Source organism: Humulus lupulus, chromosome 2 (genome assembly GCF_963169125.1).
Source record: "Humulus lupulus chromosome 2, drHumLupu1.1, whole genome shotgun sequence".
Classification (NCBI taxonomy): domain Eukaryota; kingdom Viridiplantae; phylum Streptophyta; class Magnoliopsida; order Rosales; family Cannabaceae; genus Humulus; species Humulus lupulus.
In genome coordinates, this window is record NC_084794.1 from 283,649,390 (window position 1) to 283,669,907 (window position 20,518).

General features: G+C 40.9%; 2 protein-coding genes across 2 annotated transcripts; one reads left to right on the forward strand and one right to left on the reverse strand.

Annotated features, from left to right (window-relative positions):
* Positions 1-2,578: 2,578 nt before the first annotated feature.
* On the reverse strand, positions 2,579-5,910 carry LOC133819574 (uncharacterized). The gene is made up of 5 exons (XM_062252857.1): positions 5,757-5,910; positions 4,005-4,123; positions 3,504-3,699; positions 3,387-3,406; positions 2,579-2,913 (listed from the first exon to the last, which is right to left on the reverse strand). The coding sequence occupies exons 2-5, from the start codon at positions 4,103-4,105 to the stop codon at positions 2,883-2,885; spliced, it is 348 nt and encodes a 115-aa protein (XP_062108841.1). The 5' UTR covers positions 4,106-4,123; positions 5,757-5,910; the 3' UTR covers positions 2,579-2,882.
* Positions 5,911-8,901: 2,991 nt separating this feature from the next.
* Positions 8,902-9,415, forward strand: LOC133815596 (uncharacterized). Its single transcript, XM_062248414.1, has 2 exons — positions 8,902-9,276; positions 9,356-9,415. Exons 1-2 carry the CDS (start codon positions 8,947-8,949, stop codon positions 9,413-9,415), a joined length of 390 nt encoding a protein of 129 aa, XP_062104398.1. The 5' UTR covers positions 8,902-8,946.
* Positions 9,416-20,518: the final 11,103 nt, after the last annotated feature.

Here is a 20,518-nt window from a genome sequence, read left to right on the forward strand (position 1 = left end):
AATCCACCTCCCAAAACACTTTCCTAACAAAGTTTTCATTCCTTTGTTTCCTATAAATAAAGTCAGCCACTTTCCAATTCGAGCCCAAGCTTCCTAATGGAGTGACATGACGAAAGGTGGTTAACCTTGACAGCCATGGATCGGTAAACTAGTGAATTGACTCTCCATTTCCCACCTGCCATCTAATCCCCAACTTTAGCGCCTCTTTTCCTTATAAGATACTTCGCCACATGTAAGGCATACCATTCTTTCCTTGAGTATTCATAAAATCACTATCTTTGAAGTATTTGACTTTGAGAACACGAGCCATGAGGCAATTGGGTTGAGTAATAATCCTCCAACCTTGCTTTGCTACCAATGCTTAATTGAAAGCCTCCAAATCCCGAAAGCCCAATCCACCTCCAACTTAGGAAGACATAGAGCTTCCCAACACTTTCAATGCATTTTATGTGATTCCTTAGTCGACCCCCACCAAAATCGAGCAACCATAGCTTCAAGGTCATAGCAAAGGGCCTTTGGGAGCCGAAAGACACACATAGAGTAAGAAGGTATCGTAAGCGCCACCGCCTTTATCAGAATCTCCTTACCCCCAACAGAGAGTAACTTGCCCTTCCACACCTGAAGACGCTTCCATACCCTATCCTTGATATATTGGAAGACTACTTTTTTCTTTCTCCCAACGAGGGATGGGAGTCCCAAGTACTTAGACATTTCTGGGCAATCTTGGAGGCCCAATAATTCTTGGATATTGTTATTGTCATTTTCAGATACATTCGGGCTAAAAATAATAGAAAATTTTCCAAGGTTCACACATTTCCCTGACACCCGTTCATAGATGGATAAGATCGCCAAAAGAGTCTGACATTCAGAGATTGAAGCCTTACAAAACATCACAATGTCATCTGCAAAGAAAAGGTGGATGATCTTTGGGCCATGATTGCAAGAGAATCCAGTTAACTGCCATTCATTCTCTGCTTCTACCAAGAGTTTAGACAACCCCTCTTGACAAATAAGGAAAAGGTAAGGCGAGAGCGGACATCCTTGTCTCAATCCTCTATCTGAAATGACTTGTCCCCTATTGACCCCATTAATAATAAATGGAAATTGGAGATTCTTAATACTCCTAAGAACCAATTCTTGCCATTGTCCACAGATTCACATAACCTCTATCATAGCATCCAGAAAGCTCTATTCCATATGCCTTGCTGATATCTAGCTTCACACTCGTCCATCTATTTTCCCCATTGTTTTGCTTCTTTAGGGAATGCAACACTTCAAAGGCCACTATAGTATTGTTAGAGATCAACCTTCCCAGTACAAAAGCACTTTGTGTATCTAAGCTTACCATAGAGAGCGCCATCTTAAAGCAGTTTGCAATGGTTTTGGTGATTACCTTATAGATAACATTGCATAAGCTTATTGAACGGTAATCAGTGACCTTTGTGGGGTTAGTAACCTTAGGAGTCAATACAACACTCGTCTTGTTAAGGACATTCTTACAAACCTCCACCACCTCTTTGCGCACAACCTCCCAATTCTTTTGGTAGAAAATTGCATGGAACTCGTTCGATCCCGGAGCCTTGAACCCCCCATACTGAATAATGCACTACGAATTTCCTCTTCCTCAAACGACTTTGTCAAGTCGCCATTAATCTCACATGAGACAACCTTGTTCATGGAAGAGGTAATCTTATTCACGGCAGTAGGCTCTCCACCTGTAGAGCAATAGTACCCATTGATAATCTTAGTAATTCTCTCTACATCTTCACGCCAAATCCCATTAGCATCCTCCAACCCTTTGACTTCATTCCTCTTCCTTCTTGAGTTGGCATTTCCATGAAAGAATTTTGTGTTCCTATCTCCATGGGCCAACCACTCGGTCCGGGCGTGTTGTTTCCAATACAACTCATCCATGGAAAGTAGCTTATGAAGCTCTTTGTTGAACATCTAAATCTTTTCCACATTCTTCACTGACTGCACCCCATTATGTAACTCCTCAATCTTTCCCCTTACCTCCTTAATGCACTCTAGAATATGTCCAAACTTAGATTTTTTCCATGCACGTAAGGCAGCCCCACATCATTGGAGCCCATTAAGAAAAGGCTCCACAGATCCATTAAATATTCCCTTCTTCCAAACATCTTTAGTAGTATCCATATTCCCTTCTTCCAAACATCTTTAGTAGTGTCCGTACACCCCTCATCTCTTAACCATCTGGGTTCAAAACGAAAAACCCTCCCTCTCTCAATACCCCTGTGCAACGGTGCTTGCGAGAATAAATCTATCAAGATAGCTCTATGGTCGGACCCCCAAAACTCAAAATGAGAAAGCTTATATTTTGAAAACAAGGAGCACCACACAAAACAAGCCAATCCTCTATCTAGTCTTTCCATAATGTTTGCAAAACCACTTCTAAATGGATTTCCAACAAAGCCAATCCTCTATCTAGTCTTTTCATAATATAAATTCAAATGCTATAAAATATCATTATAACCATTTCACCAGCTAAACAAATTAGTAGGAGGAAATCTTTATATTTCACTGGCTAATTATAATTGAGCTGTTGGCAGTTCGGAGATTGTTTTCAAGAAAATTAATCTTATTCACCCATCAAAGATTAGTAATAGTAAGTCGCAAAAACAATATAGATTAATAATTAAAGACCTAAACAAAACTTTTCCAAAGGGAAAAATGGTATAGATAATTAAAAGACATAATGCCTAAATGATCGATTTAAACTATTCTCAAATTCAAAGTTGATGTGAGTTGCATACAAACAGCAGCATCAACTACATAATTGCTTCAGGTATTGATACAGCAACTAATGCGCATAGGTTCCTTCCTTCCTTCATCAACTCCATAAGCAGATGGCGCCTCACTCCTCAGAATATATGCACAATGTCATAAGCAAATCTTTTCATTTATGTCAAGGAATGAACGTATAATATCAACAGTAATAAAACATATATATATTTACACTTAAAACCTGTAAAACAAACTTGGGTGATGTATCAAAACTTAGTATCATATAATCATGGCAAGAACAAATAATTCTTTTTTTGAAACTAGACTCCCTCCGCCTGACCCTTGGTATTTAGGTGCCCAGGACTAACTCGAACCTCAGATTTGTGGGAGCAAACTACATGCACGACATGACCATTTGAGTTATCCCTCTCGGAAAGAACAGGTGGATTTTTTTTTTCTGTCACTATAACTATATCCACTACAACTGAAATGGGGAGGTTACGGAGTACCTATGAGTAGCCCAGGCAACAACTGATTTAGTCCAAACATTACCGATCCTAGTTATGATTTTTGTAATTACTGTTAACAAGGTAAAAAAACAAAACAAAACCAAAAAACAAAAGAATCAATGATAAGGATACGTCCAGAACAGCACGAATGACTGCAAAAATTCGAAAACAGGTGAGCGTTAGCGAAGGAATTGAGTGTTGTAAATAATTAAATGAAGAGTAAGAAGTACTAAATGACAGAGCATTTACCAATAGCCCACCAAAGAAACCATCGAGCACAATCTGGTTCCAGGAATCAAAGTATGAATGGATGGAAAATCCGGCCTTGGCTATAAGTCCAACTGAAGTAATGGCCATGACAAGAAAATAAAGAACAAATCCTTTCCAGCTTGTTAATCCCAAAATTCCAGCAACGACTCCAGCAATGATAGCCATGAATGTTCGGCTAAAAAAGAGAAAATAGTCAACATTTTAACGTCAACAAAAATATATAATTAAAGAAATAAAAGAGAGACTTATCAAAAACATTTCAATCAATATCTTTGTCTGCAGTGAAATCTGAATTTTGTCCTCACAATGAGATTAAATATTTGCTTCTTCTAATAACGAAGATATAAAGTGTACTCTCTTTGATTGCTATTCTAGTTGTGAAGCAAAATTTGATGTTGGATAAATGTTCAAGTTTCACCAGTTTCAAGCAGCAAGATTTTGAATGATATAGTCCTTAAATTAGGACTTCCATTTACAAACCTGTAAAATATAGTCTTCATGTTACTTTGCAAATTCTCCGCGTTGAACGTTGGTAAGTCATTTATGGCATCACTTGATTTCTTTGAGTCATGTCCAGCCATTCTTTCAGCCTATGTTGGCTGCAAGGAACACATTTTCCATTAGTGGTTTGTGTCAATGCAAAACCATAATTACAGATAGGGGTGCACAACGAATGGGTTGAGTGGTTCTTTTATATGGCGGGTTTTATTAGGTGCAATCCATAAATAACTGCCAAATTAAGTGGCATTGTAGGTGGATTGGGTTAAATAAAATTAACAACTAAAAAAAATAGCGGTAAAACAATCATTTCTCAAAGCATACGCTTCAAACATTTGTTAATCACTAGAAAAAAAATAAGAATTCGCTTACAACACAAAAATAGTTGATGATACATTACAATCACAATGGAGGAATTCAAATATTTAATTTAATAAACAAATCACACAGAAAGCATTATCAGCTTTTTACATTCCATCAGATCGTCCTTTCATCATTTATGTAGATATCAGGTCCTTAACCAAAAATAATATTCATATACTAAACAATAAATTTCATTTCACCAAGACATCTTTCGTGAAGACCATCACCTCTTCAGTACTAAACAATAAACCTCATTTAACAAAGACATCATTAGTGAAAACCACCAACCAAAACTTCCGATACCAGAATACATCAGCACAAATTACTAAAAGGCAAAGTTTAATCTCATAGCTAAGAATTCATATAATCGTAAAATCTAAACTTGAAGCAGAATCAAATGGACAGCAATAAAATATCTACATTAGCATGATAAAGCCATGGGTCTGACTTCTTTATCAGGTTCCCTCGATACTCTAGTTTTGAGATCATGAAAGAGGAAGTCCAATAAAATTATAATCTATCTACTACAATGCATCAACAACAGAAAAGTGAAACTAACATTAAAAAACTTTTCCTTATCCACTACCTAGTTCATATTTCCACTTCTCTATGTTCTCCTTCCTAGTCAAACACACAATACTAATAACTGAAACAAAACATAGAATAAAGTAGAAAACAAAAGTCAACAATTTGAATACCTTGATCCTTCCCCTACTATGTCTATGTACTTCTACCATAACAAAGAAAAAACTAAAAATTATATACAATTCGCCAAAATAAATCATACCCAGTTTACTCAATCACTTATTCTCTTAAAAAATCACAAAATCGATCATAAACAGCCCAACTTTTCCATGTTATTTCGCCCAGCGCTCAAACAACAGAACAGAAGTGAAGCAATCGCCACACGAAATAAAAAAAAAAAATTAATAAACTAGGTTTTGAGAGATATATATATATATATTGTAGTGAAAAATATAAGATGAACAAACTTCAATCTTCCAGCGATTAAGCCAAATTCAGCAAAAGAATCAAATATTGAAGCAAACCGATTAATTAACTAAATAGAGAAGGATCTACAAAATTACAAAGGAGAGCGGCTGAGCTGAGGAGTGTGAGAGGAAATAACTGCTTTTATCTCAGAAACAATGGCGATTCAAAACAAAAAAAAAAAATCCCTTTTCGACGGAGTGGAGTGACCAATATTATATAACCCAAAAAGACTCGAACTTCAAGTTATAATACCAAAAAAAGAAAGAAGTTTTAGATTCAAGGTCACGGTGATGGTGATGCAGATTTATGATACGGAAATTGTATGATAATAAAATTGATGAAAGTAAAAGTAATTGTAAATAGAATGCAAGTTCTTACTGTAGAACCAAATCGAATACAGAAATCTCCAATCCAATCTATGAAGGTGATTCGGTGAAGAAGAAGAAGAACTATTGCTCTGTCGTCCTCAGTTGACTCTCCCTATTTCACCAATCTGTATTTGTTCGAACTCTACTTATTCGGAATTATTAATCTTTTTCAAATTTCACATTCCTCCACTAAAGTTTTCTATTTTTGCATTTGTCCTTTAATTATACAAAATTAGTAATAAGCACCATTAAAGTCCACATAGAGACAATTATGCCCCTAAACAGATACCCTTTTATTGCAATATACTGAACAGTTGTAAAATTAAAATTTTATTTTGAATGTTAGTATAACTTCACAAAAGAATCATACAATTAATCATTTTGATAAAAATTGCATGGCCAATTTGTTTAATTAAATATTTGTTAACTTAAACACAATATTAACTCTTAATTTGTCGAAATGGCTTTGCAAATACTAAAATGAGCAAAATGGCATTTTCTTTTTATTTAGCTATTAAATTTTTAAAAAAATTGATGATGTGGCATTATTAACTTGTAAACCCAAATTAAAGTGTACATGAACAAAAGCTCTAAAAAATCTTTGAGAAAAACACAAAGAGTTCCTTCACATGATCCTCTTCTTCTTCATTGAAGAGATAAAATCATCATATTTTCTACCATCACCTGAGAGTCACATTGAAGTATTTAAATGTCATTTATAAGAGACCCTAAATTGTACTAAGAGATCCTGCTAAAAAATAACTAAGAGCACCTGAGTGTCGCATTGACACATTTAGACCTCAATTATAAAAGACCCTCAAACTGTACTAAGAGACCGTGAAGGTCGCATTGAAGCATTTGAAGCATTTAACCTCATTTACAAGAGACCCCCAAATTGCACTAAGAGATCTTAAGGATCGTATTGAAGTATTTATGCCTCACTTATAAGAGACCTTGAAATTGCACTAGAGACCATGAGGGTCACATCGAAGCATTTAGACCTCACTTATAAAAGACCCTTAAATTGCACAACGAGACCCTAAAACTACACAAAGAAACTCTAAGGGTTGCATTGAAGCATTTAGAGCTCATTTATAAGAAGCCCTCAAATCGCACTAAGAGACCTTCAAATTTCACCAAAAACTCTCAAATTGCATATATAACACAATTTAGTGATCAAATTACTAAAAAAAGGGCTCGCATTACTTGTAATTGGAATTTGTATAAATAAGACTTATATAGTGTAATTCAATGATTAAATCACTTATGAGTCTAATTCATTAGTGAAATTAGATTTTTGTAATGTAATTCAATGGTGAAAACACTTATATAGTGCTACTAATTGATAAATTTATTAATAATACAATATAATTCAATAATTAAATCACTTATACAATGTTATTAAATAATCAAACTATTAATAAAAGGTATTTTATAAGGGAAATTTGACTTTTTATGCTTAATAGTGTGGTGTAATACAAAATAATGCTAGACATTTTTAACATTACAAAATAATGCCAAAAGTTTTGCTAGTACCCAAAATGCCCCTGTCACAATTCCCCCCAATCCCCCTTTTGATTCTCCTTCTCTCTCTCAAACTCTCGGTTCAAGCTCTCCCCCGACCATTCAACTAACCAGCTCTCCCCCGACCGTTCAAGCTTTCTCTCTCAAACTCTCGGTTCAAGTCCCCATCGTAGCCCCCTTCGAAACCTCGCGCTGCTGCCCGTCGTCTCCCCTCTCGCCTCTCGCATCTCGCGTCTCGCATCTCGCGTCTCACCTCTCACCGTCCGTCCGTCATCCAAAACCCACGGCCTCTCGCCGTCCGTCATCCAAAACCCACGGTTTGAGTTTCTCCATACCCAAAACAAAGGTAAGCTTATTACATTGAATTTGTGTTTGTAGTGTTATATTTTAGGATTGTTTGTGTGTATGGATTAATGTGGGATTGTTTGTGTGTTTGTAGACTTGTGTTTTAATTTGGTCTGTTTTGGGTATGGATTAGTGTGGGTATGTTGAGAGTGAAGTCTGGGATTTTTATGGGTCTGGTAAGGTTGCTCGATGGTGGTTCGACGGGGGTTCGACGGTGGTTCGATGCATGCTCGATAGGGGTTCGATAGGTTAAGCCGTTAAGGGTTCCAAGTTTAGGTTCGATGCTCGATAGGGGCTCGATGCATGCTCGATGGGGGTTCGATGCATGCTCGATGGGGGTTCGATGCATGCTCGATGGGGGTTCGATAGGTTAAGCCGTTAAGGGTTCCAAGTTTAGGTTCGATGCTCGATGGGGTTCGACAGGTTAAGCCGTTAAGGGTTCCAAGTTTAGGTTCGATGCTCGATGGGGGTTTGATGCATGCTCGATGGGGGTTCGATGCATGCTTGATGGGTTGGGTATTTGTTGGGTTCGATGGTTGTCGATGTTGGTTCGATAGGGTAGGCCTTAGGGGTTCGATGTTGGTTCGATGGGGTAGGCCCATTATGGGTTCCAGGTTTAAACCTAAGAAATTAGATGCAAGCTCGATGGATTGGGTCTTATGTTGGGTTCGATGGTGGTTCGATGCATGCTTTAGGGGTTCGATGGGTGTTCGATATGGGTTCGATGGTTGCATGTATGTTTATTTATGGATTTTTCAGGCGACTTTGTTTAACTGTATTATTTTTATCTTTATTTTTTGCAGATGTCGAAGTTTCTTTTACCCTTGACAGATCACTTTCCTGGACGAGTCACATATAGGGGCAATGGTTACTTTAAAACAATCAAGGACAAGTTTGAGGAGCTCGGGTTGATAGAAAGGGTGAAGGAATCCCCTTTCAAACAATTTTTCATGGCTGAGAAGTTAGACTTCTCTGCATCTCTCATACATCAATTATTGTTGCGCAAGATCCAATGCATCAACGAGGATGAGTTGCATTTACATTTGGGATCTAGACCCTGTAGATTTGGTAGAGGCGAGTTTGCTTTGGTTACGGGGTTGAACTTCAGTTCTGGGCCATCTGAGACTGATTTGAAGAAACACTTGACTAGTGACCGCTTAATCAAGGAGTACTTTAATGATGAAGAAATAGTGAAGATAATGCATTTGGAGGCTGCTTTAAAAAACTACACTGTAGTTGAAGATGCCTACAAGTTGGGCCTATGTTTCTTTGTTAAGGGGGTTTTACTTGCACGAGAGGGCAAGTTAAATGTCTGGATAGATTCGCTGAAGATGGTGGAGGACACTGAGTACTTCTTTACTTACCCATGGGGGAAGGTGTCTTTTAACAAGCTTATGGATTCATGTAAGAAAGACATGCATCATCAGAAGATGAACTATGAGAAGAAGAAGGAAGTTAAGGGGAAACAGAAAGAAGCAAAATACAATTTGTATGGTTATGTCCCTGCATTGCAGTATTGGGCATACGAAGCCATCCAGCAGTTTGCACGTGAGTATGGTATTAACCATGGAAACCAGTTTCCGAGGATGCTCAGTTGGTCGAGCAATAAGGAGCGTCCTATTTCGAAGGCCGACCTTGCACCGATGTTCAAGAAGACGAGTGTAAGTTCTGCTATATTATGTCAAAATAGAGTATTCTTTGGTGGTTTCAAACTAACTTAATGCTTTGTATTTGATGCAGTTGATTGTGTTGTCCATGTTGAAGCCCCGGCCTTCGGAGATAGATTATTATAGTGCTTAGACGGAGGGTGATGCTCCCTTGTATCCCGGGTTGGGCCAAGAAGAAGAGGTAGAAACTCCCACTGATTTTGAGAAGGTGGCGGAGATAGCTGCTGAGGTTGCGAAGGCAGCCAATATTTTTGTTGATGGCCCTGATGATGAGGATACCCCAGTCCCCATCGGCCCTACACCCTCGGCCCCAGCCCCATCGGTACACCCCAGTTCTGATCAACCTGATTTACGGGAGGTGTTGAAGAGGTTGGAGCGAGTCGAGAGTCATCAGGATACCATCCTAAAGAACCAGGCGGTCATCATGGATGTTGTCAATAAGATCTTGACATTCGTACAAGATCTTCCAAATGATTCTGATTCCGACTCACTTGACCTCCCAGATGATTTTGTCTCACATGACATAGGCACTCCTCCCCCGATAGTACTCACAGCAAATCCTGAGACCCCAAGTGTTGCTATTATAGAATCTGGGGATGTTGCTGGTGTAGAGTTTGAATTGGCCAAGAGGAAAAGACACAAACCTAAGAAATTTGAAGACTACATCGACCCAACCAGAAAGAAAGCTCATTTGGATGCGATTGATGGCGTGCCATTAGTCCTCGACCCTCTAAAGAAGCCACTTGCTACACAGTACAGGACGGTCATCAAGTGGTTGCCTGGAGATATTCCGAACAAGACGAAGAGGGATGTCCAAACTGGTGTGTATGGTCCGAGTTGGTTTCTGACGATGAAGACACCACAGTTTTGGATCGATGATGGAGTAAGTAATTTTATTAATATCTGTTCTCTGGTATAAATAGTGGGTTCGATAGGGGTTCGATAGGCAGGTGGTTTGGGTTCATGGGGTTCGATATGCAGGTGGTTTGGGTTCATGGGCTTTGATAGGGGTTTGATGGAGTTTTGATAGGGGTTCGATAACCAGGTGGTTTGGGTTCATGGGGTTCGATAGGGGTGATGCTAGGGGTTCGATAGGCAGGTGGTTTAGGTGTTCGATAGACTGGTGGTTTGGGGTTCGATAAGGGTTCGATAGGGGTTCGATAGGCAGGTGATTGGGGTTCGATAGAGGGTTCGATGGGCAGGTGGATAGTGGTTCGATAGGCAGGTGATTGGGGTTCGATAGGGGGTTCGATAGGTAGGTGGATAGTGGTTCAATGGGGGTTATATGGGCAGATGTTTTGGGTTCATGAGGTTCGATATGGTTTTGATAGGCTGAGTAATTGCTTTCCTATCATTTTTGCAGCATATTGATGCGGCCAAGCATATGCTACGTAGGCGTCGACAGTTCTATCCCGGGGCGTATCGGCAAGATATTGTTGTGATGAATATTATGTTCTCACAAGTGGTACCAGCTCGTTATGATGCATATCAAAATGCCAAGGAAGAGGATAAGAAAAGGTTTTTGTGGGATTCAGATGTGATATCAATGATTACGGGAATTGACAATCAATTTCTGGCATCGTGGAAGGGAGTAGACACTATATATTGGTGCCAGAACTACCTTCAAGCGCATTGGTTTGTAGTTGAAGCCTCCATTTCTACTTGGACTCTGAATGTTTATGATTCGGACGTGACCGTGATAAGTGATAAACAACTGCAATCGTTTATGAAGTCATGGTCTACTTTGTTCCCATCGTTGTTATTGCAGTCACAACTTTTCAAGGACGACCCTCAGTTGACGATTCCACCTGGAGCTAAAAGATGCAAAGAGTTCAATGTGCACCGCATGCCAGTTGATTCAGTACCCCAAACCAAAGTCAGGTAATCAAAAGTCTAGTTTTTATTCAAGTTTTTTAAATTAAATTCTATGTTGATTTTGTTACTAAGGCAATTTATGTTTTGGTTACAGTGGAGATTGTGGTGTGTACGCCATCAAGCACATCGAACACTTATTGGGTAAGCTACCACTTGACACGATTTGTGATGATAACATGGAGTTGTTCAGAAACAAATGGACAGTTGACTTATGGTATCAGAATGTTAGACATTGAACATTCTCTTGTTATATTTATTTGCTTAAAATCTAGATTATTAAGAATTTTTTTTTAGTCGAGCATCTTTTTATTAACGACAATTAACGACCAAAATTCATTAACGACAATAAAAAAAGAAAACGAAAAATAACCTTCAACTTCAAGTTTAAATAAAATACAACAAAAAATAAACTCAAAGCCGAGCTTTGCATGAGGACTTGTTGTGGCCACGACCACCACATCTACTGCACTTACGCATTGTAATTGGTTTTTCCCCGCCAGATGGCCAACGGTTTGTCCTTGGTCTTCCTAGCTTTGGCTTTTTTGGCCGACCAACTTGTTGTTTCTCTATGGGTACACCAACTACCATATTCTTAATGTCATCTGGAAGTATCCTCGTTCTCAGTTGGGTAAATGGTTTCTTTGTACGAATTCCTCCATGACTCAATGGTGTAAAACGGTGAACACAAAGAGTAAAGGTTCACTCCACGCTCTATAGCTGCTGCAGCTGCATGGGGACAAGGTGTGCCTATGAGCTGGAATACCCCACATGAGCATGATTTCGACATCAAATTCACCTCAGCATCGCTTTCTGCACCAGTTACATGAAACTCGAATTGACCAAGGGCATAGACATTCATGAACCTTCCTTTGTCAGCATTGTTCGATACATCTTCCTCCATCAGGGTGGATAATTTGGTGGTAGTCTTCTCTGTCACACTACGTCATTCAGAAAACCAAGACTGTTGTAACACCCCAAGTTGCTAATAAGGTTTAAGACCTTGTTTAGTGTGCCTGGAGGGCAATAAGTGAATTAACATGGTAATATATGAATTTGAATGAATATGTGATTAGAATGCATGTTTAGGTGGTATAATTATGCATTTGGGCCCCGTTTGTATGTTAAGGGAAAATTGGTAATTTTAGCCCGTTGAGGGCATAAATGTGATAGTTGTATTATGTGATTTGTACCACGTGAGTGTGGTGTTATTATTGTGATGCACGCGTCGAGACGGTCCTAGAGAGCTGGTTAGTCTAAAAGTCACAGCGGGATTTTATACCCGGCTCGGAAGGAGCCTAGGGGTACTTTGGGAATCTTATAAGTTGAGTTGAGAATTAGTGGTTTTGGTTATTGGTGTTTGAGTAACCTGAGTAACCATTAGTTACTGCTGAGGGTAACAAGTTTAGATGGAAATCGGTAAAATTGTAATATAGGTAAAAGGACAAGAGTGCCCTTGAGGTTTAGTTAGGAAAGGATTACTATGAAGGGGTAGAATGGTCATTTGGCATGAGTTTAGATAACTTTCAGCTGGGAAAAAGGGGTACACGGTTTTGGCACTTAGTCATATTATGGTTTTTTTGCTAGAAATTGAGAGAGGAACAACTAGAAGGAAATCTAGGGCAAGAAGAAGAAGAAGAAGAGTAGAAGGAGCTGAAGTGGGAAAGTAGAAGGAGAATCAAAGAAGCTTAAGGTTGAATTCTTCACTTGAGGTAAGGATCCTATGCAATTTTAAGGTTTGATTCTGTTTTGGTTTAAGAGATTTGAAGCATGGTTTAAGTTTTTTGATCTATGAGTTTAGATTTTCTGAAGTTTGAAATCAAAGGTGTGGATTTTGGGTATGATTGTGTGTATGATCTTGATACTAGTGTTTATAGGTTGTTAGATAGTTCATTTGAGGTTTCAAATTGGTGTTGGGGTCTAGGTGTGTGTTTGGGTTGGTTTAGAGGTGTTTTGGAGCAGGAAATTGCAGGAGAAAAACCCAGAATTCTGGTTTCGCATAGGGGCGCCGCGGCCCTGTTCTTCGGGGCCGCGGCGCGAGGCTGAGTCAGGGGGGGGGGGACTTTCTGACTTTTCTGGGCGCCGTGGCCCTCACGGGTAGCGCCGCGGCGCTAGGCTATTTTCAGGATGGGAAAATTTGCATTTTTGGGCATTTGTTCCGGGGGCTCGGGGGATGTTTCCGATGCATTGTTTTAGGAATTTGGAGGTCCCGAGAGTGCGGGATTGGTCCCGGAAAGTGGTTTTGGGATTGGTTAGTATTAAAGAGTGTTTTATTTGTGTTGTGACTAGGGTTTCGGCGAGGCTCAAGTTAGAGGACCGTGCTCGCGTCTTTGGTGCACTGTGAGGCTCGGGATATAGGTAAGAAACTGTAGCACCCGTAGGACAGGGCATGGGCCCATAGTGTTATTGCAAGGCACGACCCTAGATTGCATTACATGCTAAGGTGTAAACTTAATTGAATTATTATATGTTTGAATGTTATTTCAAGTTGTACTATATGTGATTATAGTAGAAGGAACGACAAGGGATCCGAGAACGGCAAAGGGCCGAGGACGGCGAAGGCCGAGAATGGCAGTGGGGCCGGAAGTAACATTTAGCACATGGAGTGCTTATAGTCAGGGTGGGACCCAAATGGATACATGGGATATCCTTACGGTGAGGACCGAGACCCCAGGCTTTGGTAATGCTCCTGGGACGGCATGGCCGTGTTTGTTTAGTTTGATGGACTACTTGTTTATCTGGACTACTTGTTTATCTGTGAATTATCTGATATGTTGATTATATTATAAGCATATGTTATATACTGTATGAGTTTTCTTGCTGGGCTTCGGCTCACGGGTGCTCTGTGTCGCAGGTAAAGGCAAAGACAAGGTCAATCAGCCATGAGTATGGAGAGCGTGGGGGCGGCGCGTACATGTTCGGCCTGCCCGACTGCTTTGGTTGGGGGCATTTTGAAAAATGGCTGTATTAATCTGTGATTTTGATAGATAGTCAACTGTAAATCTATTTTGAGTTGTAAATGTTTTGTAAACCTTAATTTGGGATCCTAGATGTTTGATACTTGAAGTTTTCAATGAAACAAAGTATTTTTAAAATATTACAGCCTTAACTTTTGTTTAGTCACACTTTTGGTCTTAAAAACCTATTCTAGTGAGTTAGTTGCACATTTTTTTGTTTTAAACTCACTTAGTAACGACTCTAAGGTAGTAGGACGTTACAGCTGTAGTGTGAACTGAATGAATTCTAAAAAAATTGTAACTGGAAAGGTTCTTGCATCCTTGGTCTTGTTATTGAAGCTTTCAGCGTAGTTGCTTGTCATTATATTGTATCATTTTCCTGGAAAGAAAGGACGAGACCACTTATCGAAACCAATTCCCTCCAAATAGGCAGCTATAGGAGGATCCATTCGCTTAATATTTTCAAAATGCTTTAGAAATTCGGTCTTCTTCCATGCATAGGCTGCTGCCCACATCTCACTGTGACAATGATCAGTCTTGAACTTGGCTTTCACATTCATACTGATGTGATGGTAGCATGCGCCGTGGTAGGCATCAGGAAAGACAGCCTCTAGAGCATGAATAATACTCGCATGCCTATCTGACACGAAAGCCAAGTCATCAACGTCCCCAATGGCTTCCTTAAACTTCGTCATGAAATATTTCCATGAGTTGTGGTTCTCACTATCCACCAACCCGAACGCAATTGGATATAAATGACTATTCACATCCAAAGCAACGACACATAGCATGTGGCCACCGTACTTATTCTTCAAGAACGTTGTAATGCCCCAAATTTCCTAATAAGGTTTAGGACCTTGATTAGGAGTCCGGGAGGGCCATAATTGATCTATTATGATATTTAATGATTCTATGCATGTTCATGTGAATTATATTATTATATGATGGTGAATGCATGCATATGGGCTCATATTTTAATTGCAAGGGCATTTTGGTAATTTGGCCACTAGGGGCGTGATTGTGTAATTTTATGCATATGGGTGAATTATAATTTTGCCACATTATATGTGGATTGGTTCGAGCCATTCGACGTGAGACGATCGTGGGAAAGCAAGTTTTCGGTCTAGTCATTACGGGATTAAGTTCGGGGCTCGGGGTGAGTCTCGGGGTCATTTTTATGATTAGAACATTACCGGGAATTAAAGGGTAATGGGGTATGATTTATTGGCATTTGAGAATGTTGGAATTAGCGGGAATTGGAGAGCGTTAATTATAATTAATGGTATAGGTTCGAAATGACGGATTTACCCTTGGGAGTGTTTAGAAGCTTTTAAATTGGCCTAGGGGAATTATGGTCTTTTGACCTTAAGGATTTATATCAGCTTTGGGGTTTGGAAGGCTGTAGAAACAGAGCCAAAACAGAGACATCAACCTCCTCTCTCTCCTCACCTGTACACCATTTCTCTTCTTTCTCCTTTTGGAATTTTGAAGCCAATTTGAAGGAACAAGCTAGGAAAATCAAGGTTTGGGCTTAGGGACTTGATTCAGCCATTGAAGGGGTTTGAAAACCGAGCTTGAGGTAAGGAATTAAGTCTGAGTTTTGAGCTATACCCTATTTATTTCTATTAAGTTTCAGCTTGTGATTTTGATGTGTTAGTTAGGAATTAATGGGAGTTTAATTGATGTTTAACTTGGGTTGTGATGTGGGTGAGTTATGGGTGATGTTTGGAGGTTTAAATGAGTGTTTGGAAGAGGTTTTGAGTTGATTTGAAGGGCTGGTTTGAGAGGGAAAACGCAGGGGAGTTTGCTGGTTTTTGGGCTGATCAGGGTAATGAGCCGCGGCCTGGCTTTTGTGTGCCGCGGCCTAAAGTGGTTTCTGAGGCAATTATGTCTCTGTCAGGGGGATGAGCCGTGGCATGGCTATGGTGAGCCGCAGCCCATCAAGGCAGATTTGGGAAAAATAGGTTTTTGGCTTGGGGATGTTAGCTTAAGGCCTCGGGGTTGATCCTAGTACCCGGTTAAGTGTGGATTGATGTCCCGGAGGCTAGATATTGGTTTGGGAACCTATGTTGGTCATTTTTATTAATGGTATCCTATATGTTTGGTTATGACTAGGTGACCGCTAAAGGACTAAAAGCTGATCGTTCTCAAAGGTCATTTCTTTTATTAATTCTCGGTCGAACCCAAGGTAAGAAAACTGCACCCATATGTGACATGCATGGCTATGATTGATGCATGTTGGATGTTTAAATGTAAACATTGATAGCATAATGAATGCCTGGCAATCTTGCCCATTTGCATATGATTATTATTGAGGCATGCTGGATGATTAAGTGTGATGCATGTGATGCACGAGAAACATATGATTAGGGCATGCCATGAATGATGAATATGAGATTGGCCAGAGCTTGAGTCTCTGAGTTTGTGCATGATCATGATTATGCTAGAAACTGTTTAGTAAGCATGTTGAATGCCCTATTGTTGACGCCGTTTTTCGTCAACAGTGAAAGGAGAGCACGTAAACAATAACTGATAATGACCAATTAAAATATGACAATACAAACACACGATTTTTACGTGGTTCAGCAGTTAAATCTGCCTAGTCCACGAGTCTTTCTTATTAAGACTTAAGATTATCTCTGAAAATCCTTCAAGGATGAATTCTCCAGAGTTTTCTCCCAAGGTTCAGAATTTCGGTCCCTTATAATGGTGCATGACCTCTCTATTTATAGAGAAAGCTGCAGAATACTATCCCACATATTTTGGGTAGTTACTCTTTTTGCGTAAATAAAATAAATGGCTTTAAATGCCTATAATCAAATATAAAAGGAAACGTCCCCTGAAGACCAGGGGACGTATAACTGACCAAATAATATCCCACGATTCTAGGGGATTTATAGTAATAAATGAGGATTACATCTCGTATGGTCAACACTTATAGATATTCAAGGTTTTTATCATATATCTCCAAGGCCTTAGCTTCCCAGGTTTCTCGTCAGCTTTCGAGCTAGAGACATCTCCCGAGGTCACATGGCTTTCGAGATTGTATGTGCGTCGAGCTCGGGACCCATGATCCGAGGTCATCCCTGAGGATGGATGCGTCTTCGGAGCTACCTTTCGAGTTCATGAACACTTCGAGGTCACCATATTTGAGGTCGTCTATGTCTTGCAGGCTCGATATTTAGTCCTGGAGCACTCTAAATCTTACGAGTCCAATTGCTGCGAATCCAACTTTCGAGGTCATATTTAGCATAGCTCGAAATCTGGGTATAACATCTTGCCCCCTCAAAAGTATTTGTTCGAATCCTAAGAGAAGGAAACTTTTGAACTACTTTCTTTGAGAACTGTACCGTCATACACTTTTGAAAATGGACACGCGTCAGCTGGGTATTGCTCATTTTTGGTACTTGAGTACCTTGGAAACATGCCCACGATCATCCGTCTGCCACCTTTTCGGCGCCATCTTGTCATTGACCCCTGACCGTTGGATTTTACAAGGATTTTGTTCAACGTCCCGGATTAATTCCCTTTTTTCATCTATATATTTGAGACCCCATTCATCATCTTCTTTTTTATTTCCGTTCACCAGGAGCAAGAAAAAAGGAAAAACAGAACCAGAGACCTTCCTATAAAGCTTCTATCCCGTGCATGTTTTCTCGGCCAAAGAAACAAAGAAACCCTGGTTTGTTTGAGTCCGTGAGTTCTTATTTGCAACCTCTCCTTCAGTCAACGATCTCTCTGCAATCGCCATTATTGTGTAAGTATGCAATCTTTGTTTTCCATTTTTTTAGTTTTTATTCATGCTGTTCTTGCTCTGTATGTGCATGTACTAGTTTACATCCTTAGCATAATATGATAGGAGGTTTCTATCCGATTGGCTCTTGGCTTTTTTTTTTTTTTTAGACTCCCAACACAGAATTTACATCACTGGTTCATATCCAGTTTTGATGTTTGAACAAGATTCCTGTTTCCTGGGTTTTAAAAATTTTAAGAGACGTTTCTTGTACACCAAGATTTCGGGTAAAAAACATTGGCCTTGACAAATGCATGAAACCCAAGGCTGCCTTTTCTGGTTAACCGCCACTCTTTTTTCCCTTGATTTTCGGGATTTTCAAAAAATTATCCACTCTCCTTCCTTTCTCGTGGAACGCACGTCCTGACTCTTTAATAAGGGCCTTAATATATAGCTTGTTTTGTTCCTAAACCCCGAGCTCGTAACTTCGAGCTCGCAACTCTTGCATGCATGTCCCTCACCATTTTTTCTTTCTCGCTAGATGTCACAGAATCTGGAAAGATGGTGGGGGTCGTTGCTGGCAATCCCTTACGAGCCAAAAACCCCGAGCCCAGAATCGCTGTTCACCCGGAATCAACGTCGGATAAGGGAGTACGAGCTTGCGCGCGAGCAAGAGGATATTCGAGCTCATTACCACCGCCAGATAGACGAGGTCATAGAGGGGAAGAGGAGAGTTCTTCGGGAGGCCCTCTATCTGGAATCCAATTCAGGACCTAGACCGATTCCCCTCGATCCTGCACTAAAGGTCACTGTCGCATACCATCCAGGAGAGCTCCAATTTTCACTAATGGGGGAACCTTCTTCCTCGCAGCCGAGGAGAGAAATGTTTGAGGCCGAGCACTATTGGATCTCGGTTACCACAACTAGTTAGATAACTGAAATCTTGGCTTTCCACGGCCTCAGCCTGTCAGGCTCCTTGAAGTGTCGAGCTCCGGCCGACCATGAACGAAGCTGTTTCGCCCCTGGGGGCCATGACGCTAGGTTGAAGTATGTGGCGTGGAGCCAGGAACACATGAGGGCGGGAGCACTGTTGCCCTTGAAGTCTTTTTTCAAGGACTTCACGGATTTCGTTGGGTTGGCCCCGTTCCAACTCAACACCAATTCTTACAGGGTGCTGTCTGCCTTGAGGTCCTTATACCACGAGATGGGGTGGAAAGGACCTTCGCCTCAAGAGATCTTGTATCTCTTTTGTCTGAAAAGTAACCCCTCCCGAGCTCGGGGAGGGGATGGCTTTTATTATCTCTCGAGCTATCCCAAGGAGAAGAAGGTCTTTGAAGATCTTCCCAATCATCCGCCTGATTTCAAAAGAGCCTTCTTCTGGACAGACGGTCTGTCCCCGTCTCGACACTACTCGTTCAGGCGGATTCATAAGTATTCTCGTTATCTTTATTTCTGTGCTCGAGATTTTAGCTCTTAGATCCGTACTTAGTAGAAATATGTCTTGTCTTTCAGCCAATTTTCAGCGTCCCACTCCTGACGAGACAATGAAGGAGCATAGAGAGACCCTGCTCCAACTCCCCCATGGCAAGAGGTCTCTCTTATACCTTTTACACGAGGATAGGCTCCGAAAGTGCAGACTTTTGGGGGAGGGCCAGTCCACCTTTGACTGGTCCAATAAAAAATATGAACACTGGGAGTAGGTGCCCCTGCCCATAGGCGCCCTTCCTCCGAGGAGAGAAACGAGGCCTCCACTTCCAGTTCGCATAAGGAGTCCGCTGTCGGGGAATGAGGCTAATGACGAAGCCTCGAGCTCAGATTCGGATGAAGGTAAAGTCCTCCCTACCTCGAGAATGTGGTCCCCCACCTTACTAAAACATAAGCCCAATAGGCTAGTCTCATGCCCACAGGATAGATACCACTTCTACATATGGAGTTGGGTAGATGACTGTGTCCATAGGTTTGATAGTGGGCTCGGGAAATACGACACCATGTATACCACGGACGAGGTGTGGAACGGGATAGCTGTTCAGTACGGGACCAACGATTATAGGGACCTTTGGAGGTTATCACCCACATATAGGGAAGGCACTCCCCCCGCCTCCTCTGAAGACGGGGGAATTTCATGGTCCCCAAGCTCGAGCTCGGGGGAGAGTTCCAGTTAGGTTTCTTCTATCATCACTTTATATGTCTGTGATACTGAAACAACTTGTATGCTTCTCTTTTACTAACTCACTCTGTGTCGTGACTTGTGCAGGCAAGATGGACTCCGACCTCGACAACATCATTGAAAGTGGTGGCGCCAAAAGGAGCAAGCGTCCCAGAGCGAGGTTTCTGAAGACCGATCGGTCGGGCAAGGGCCCCAAGAGATCCAAGAAAACCCCTCCTCCTGCTCCACCAGTTTCGAGCTCTATCGCTGCGGCAACTTCCCAGGCCGGCGCTTCCACAACGGCGCCGTCCTCGCAGGTCATCGCCTCTGCAGTGGCGCCGACTTCGCTGGTCGGTCCCTCCGTTATGGTTGAGTCCCAACCTCCTGTGGTGGTTCAGTCATCCTTATTTCCGCCTTCTAGAAGGCCTTCTGCTTCTCGAGCTCAGAAGCTATCACTTTCCACCCACATGGATGCATATGTGGTCGACAATGCCGCTGGGTCCCATGGATCTACGCTGGTCTCGGATG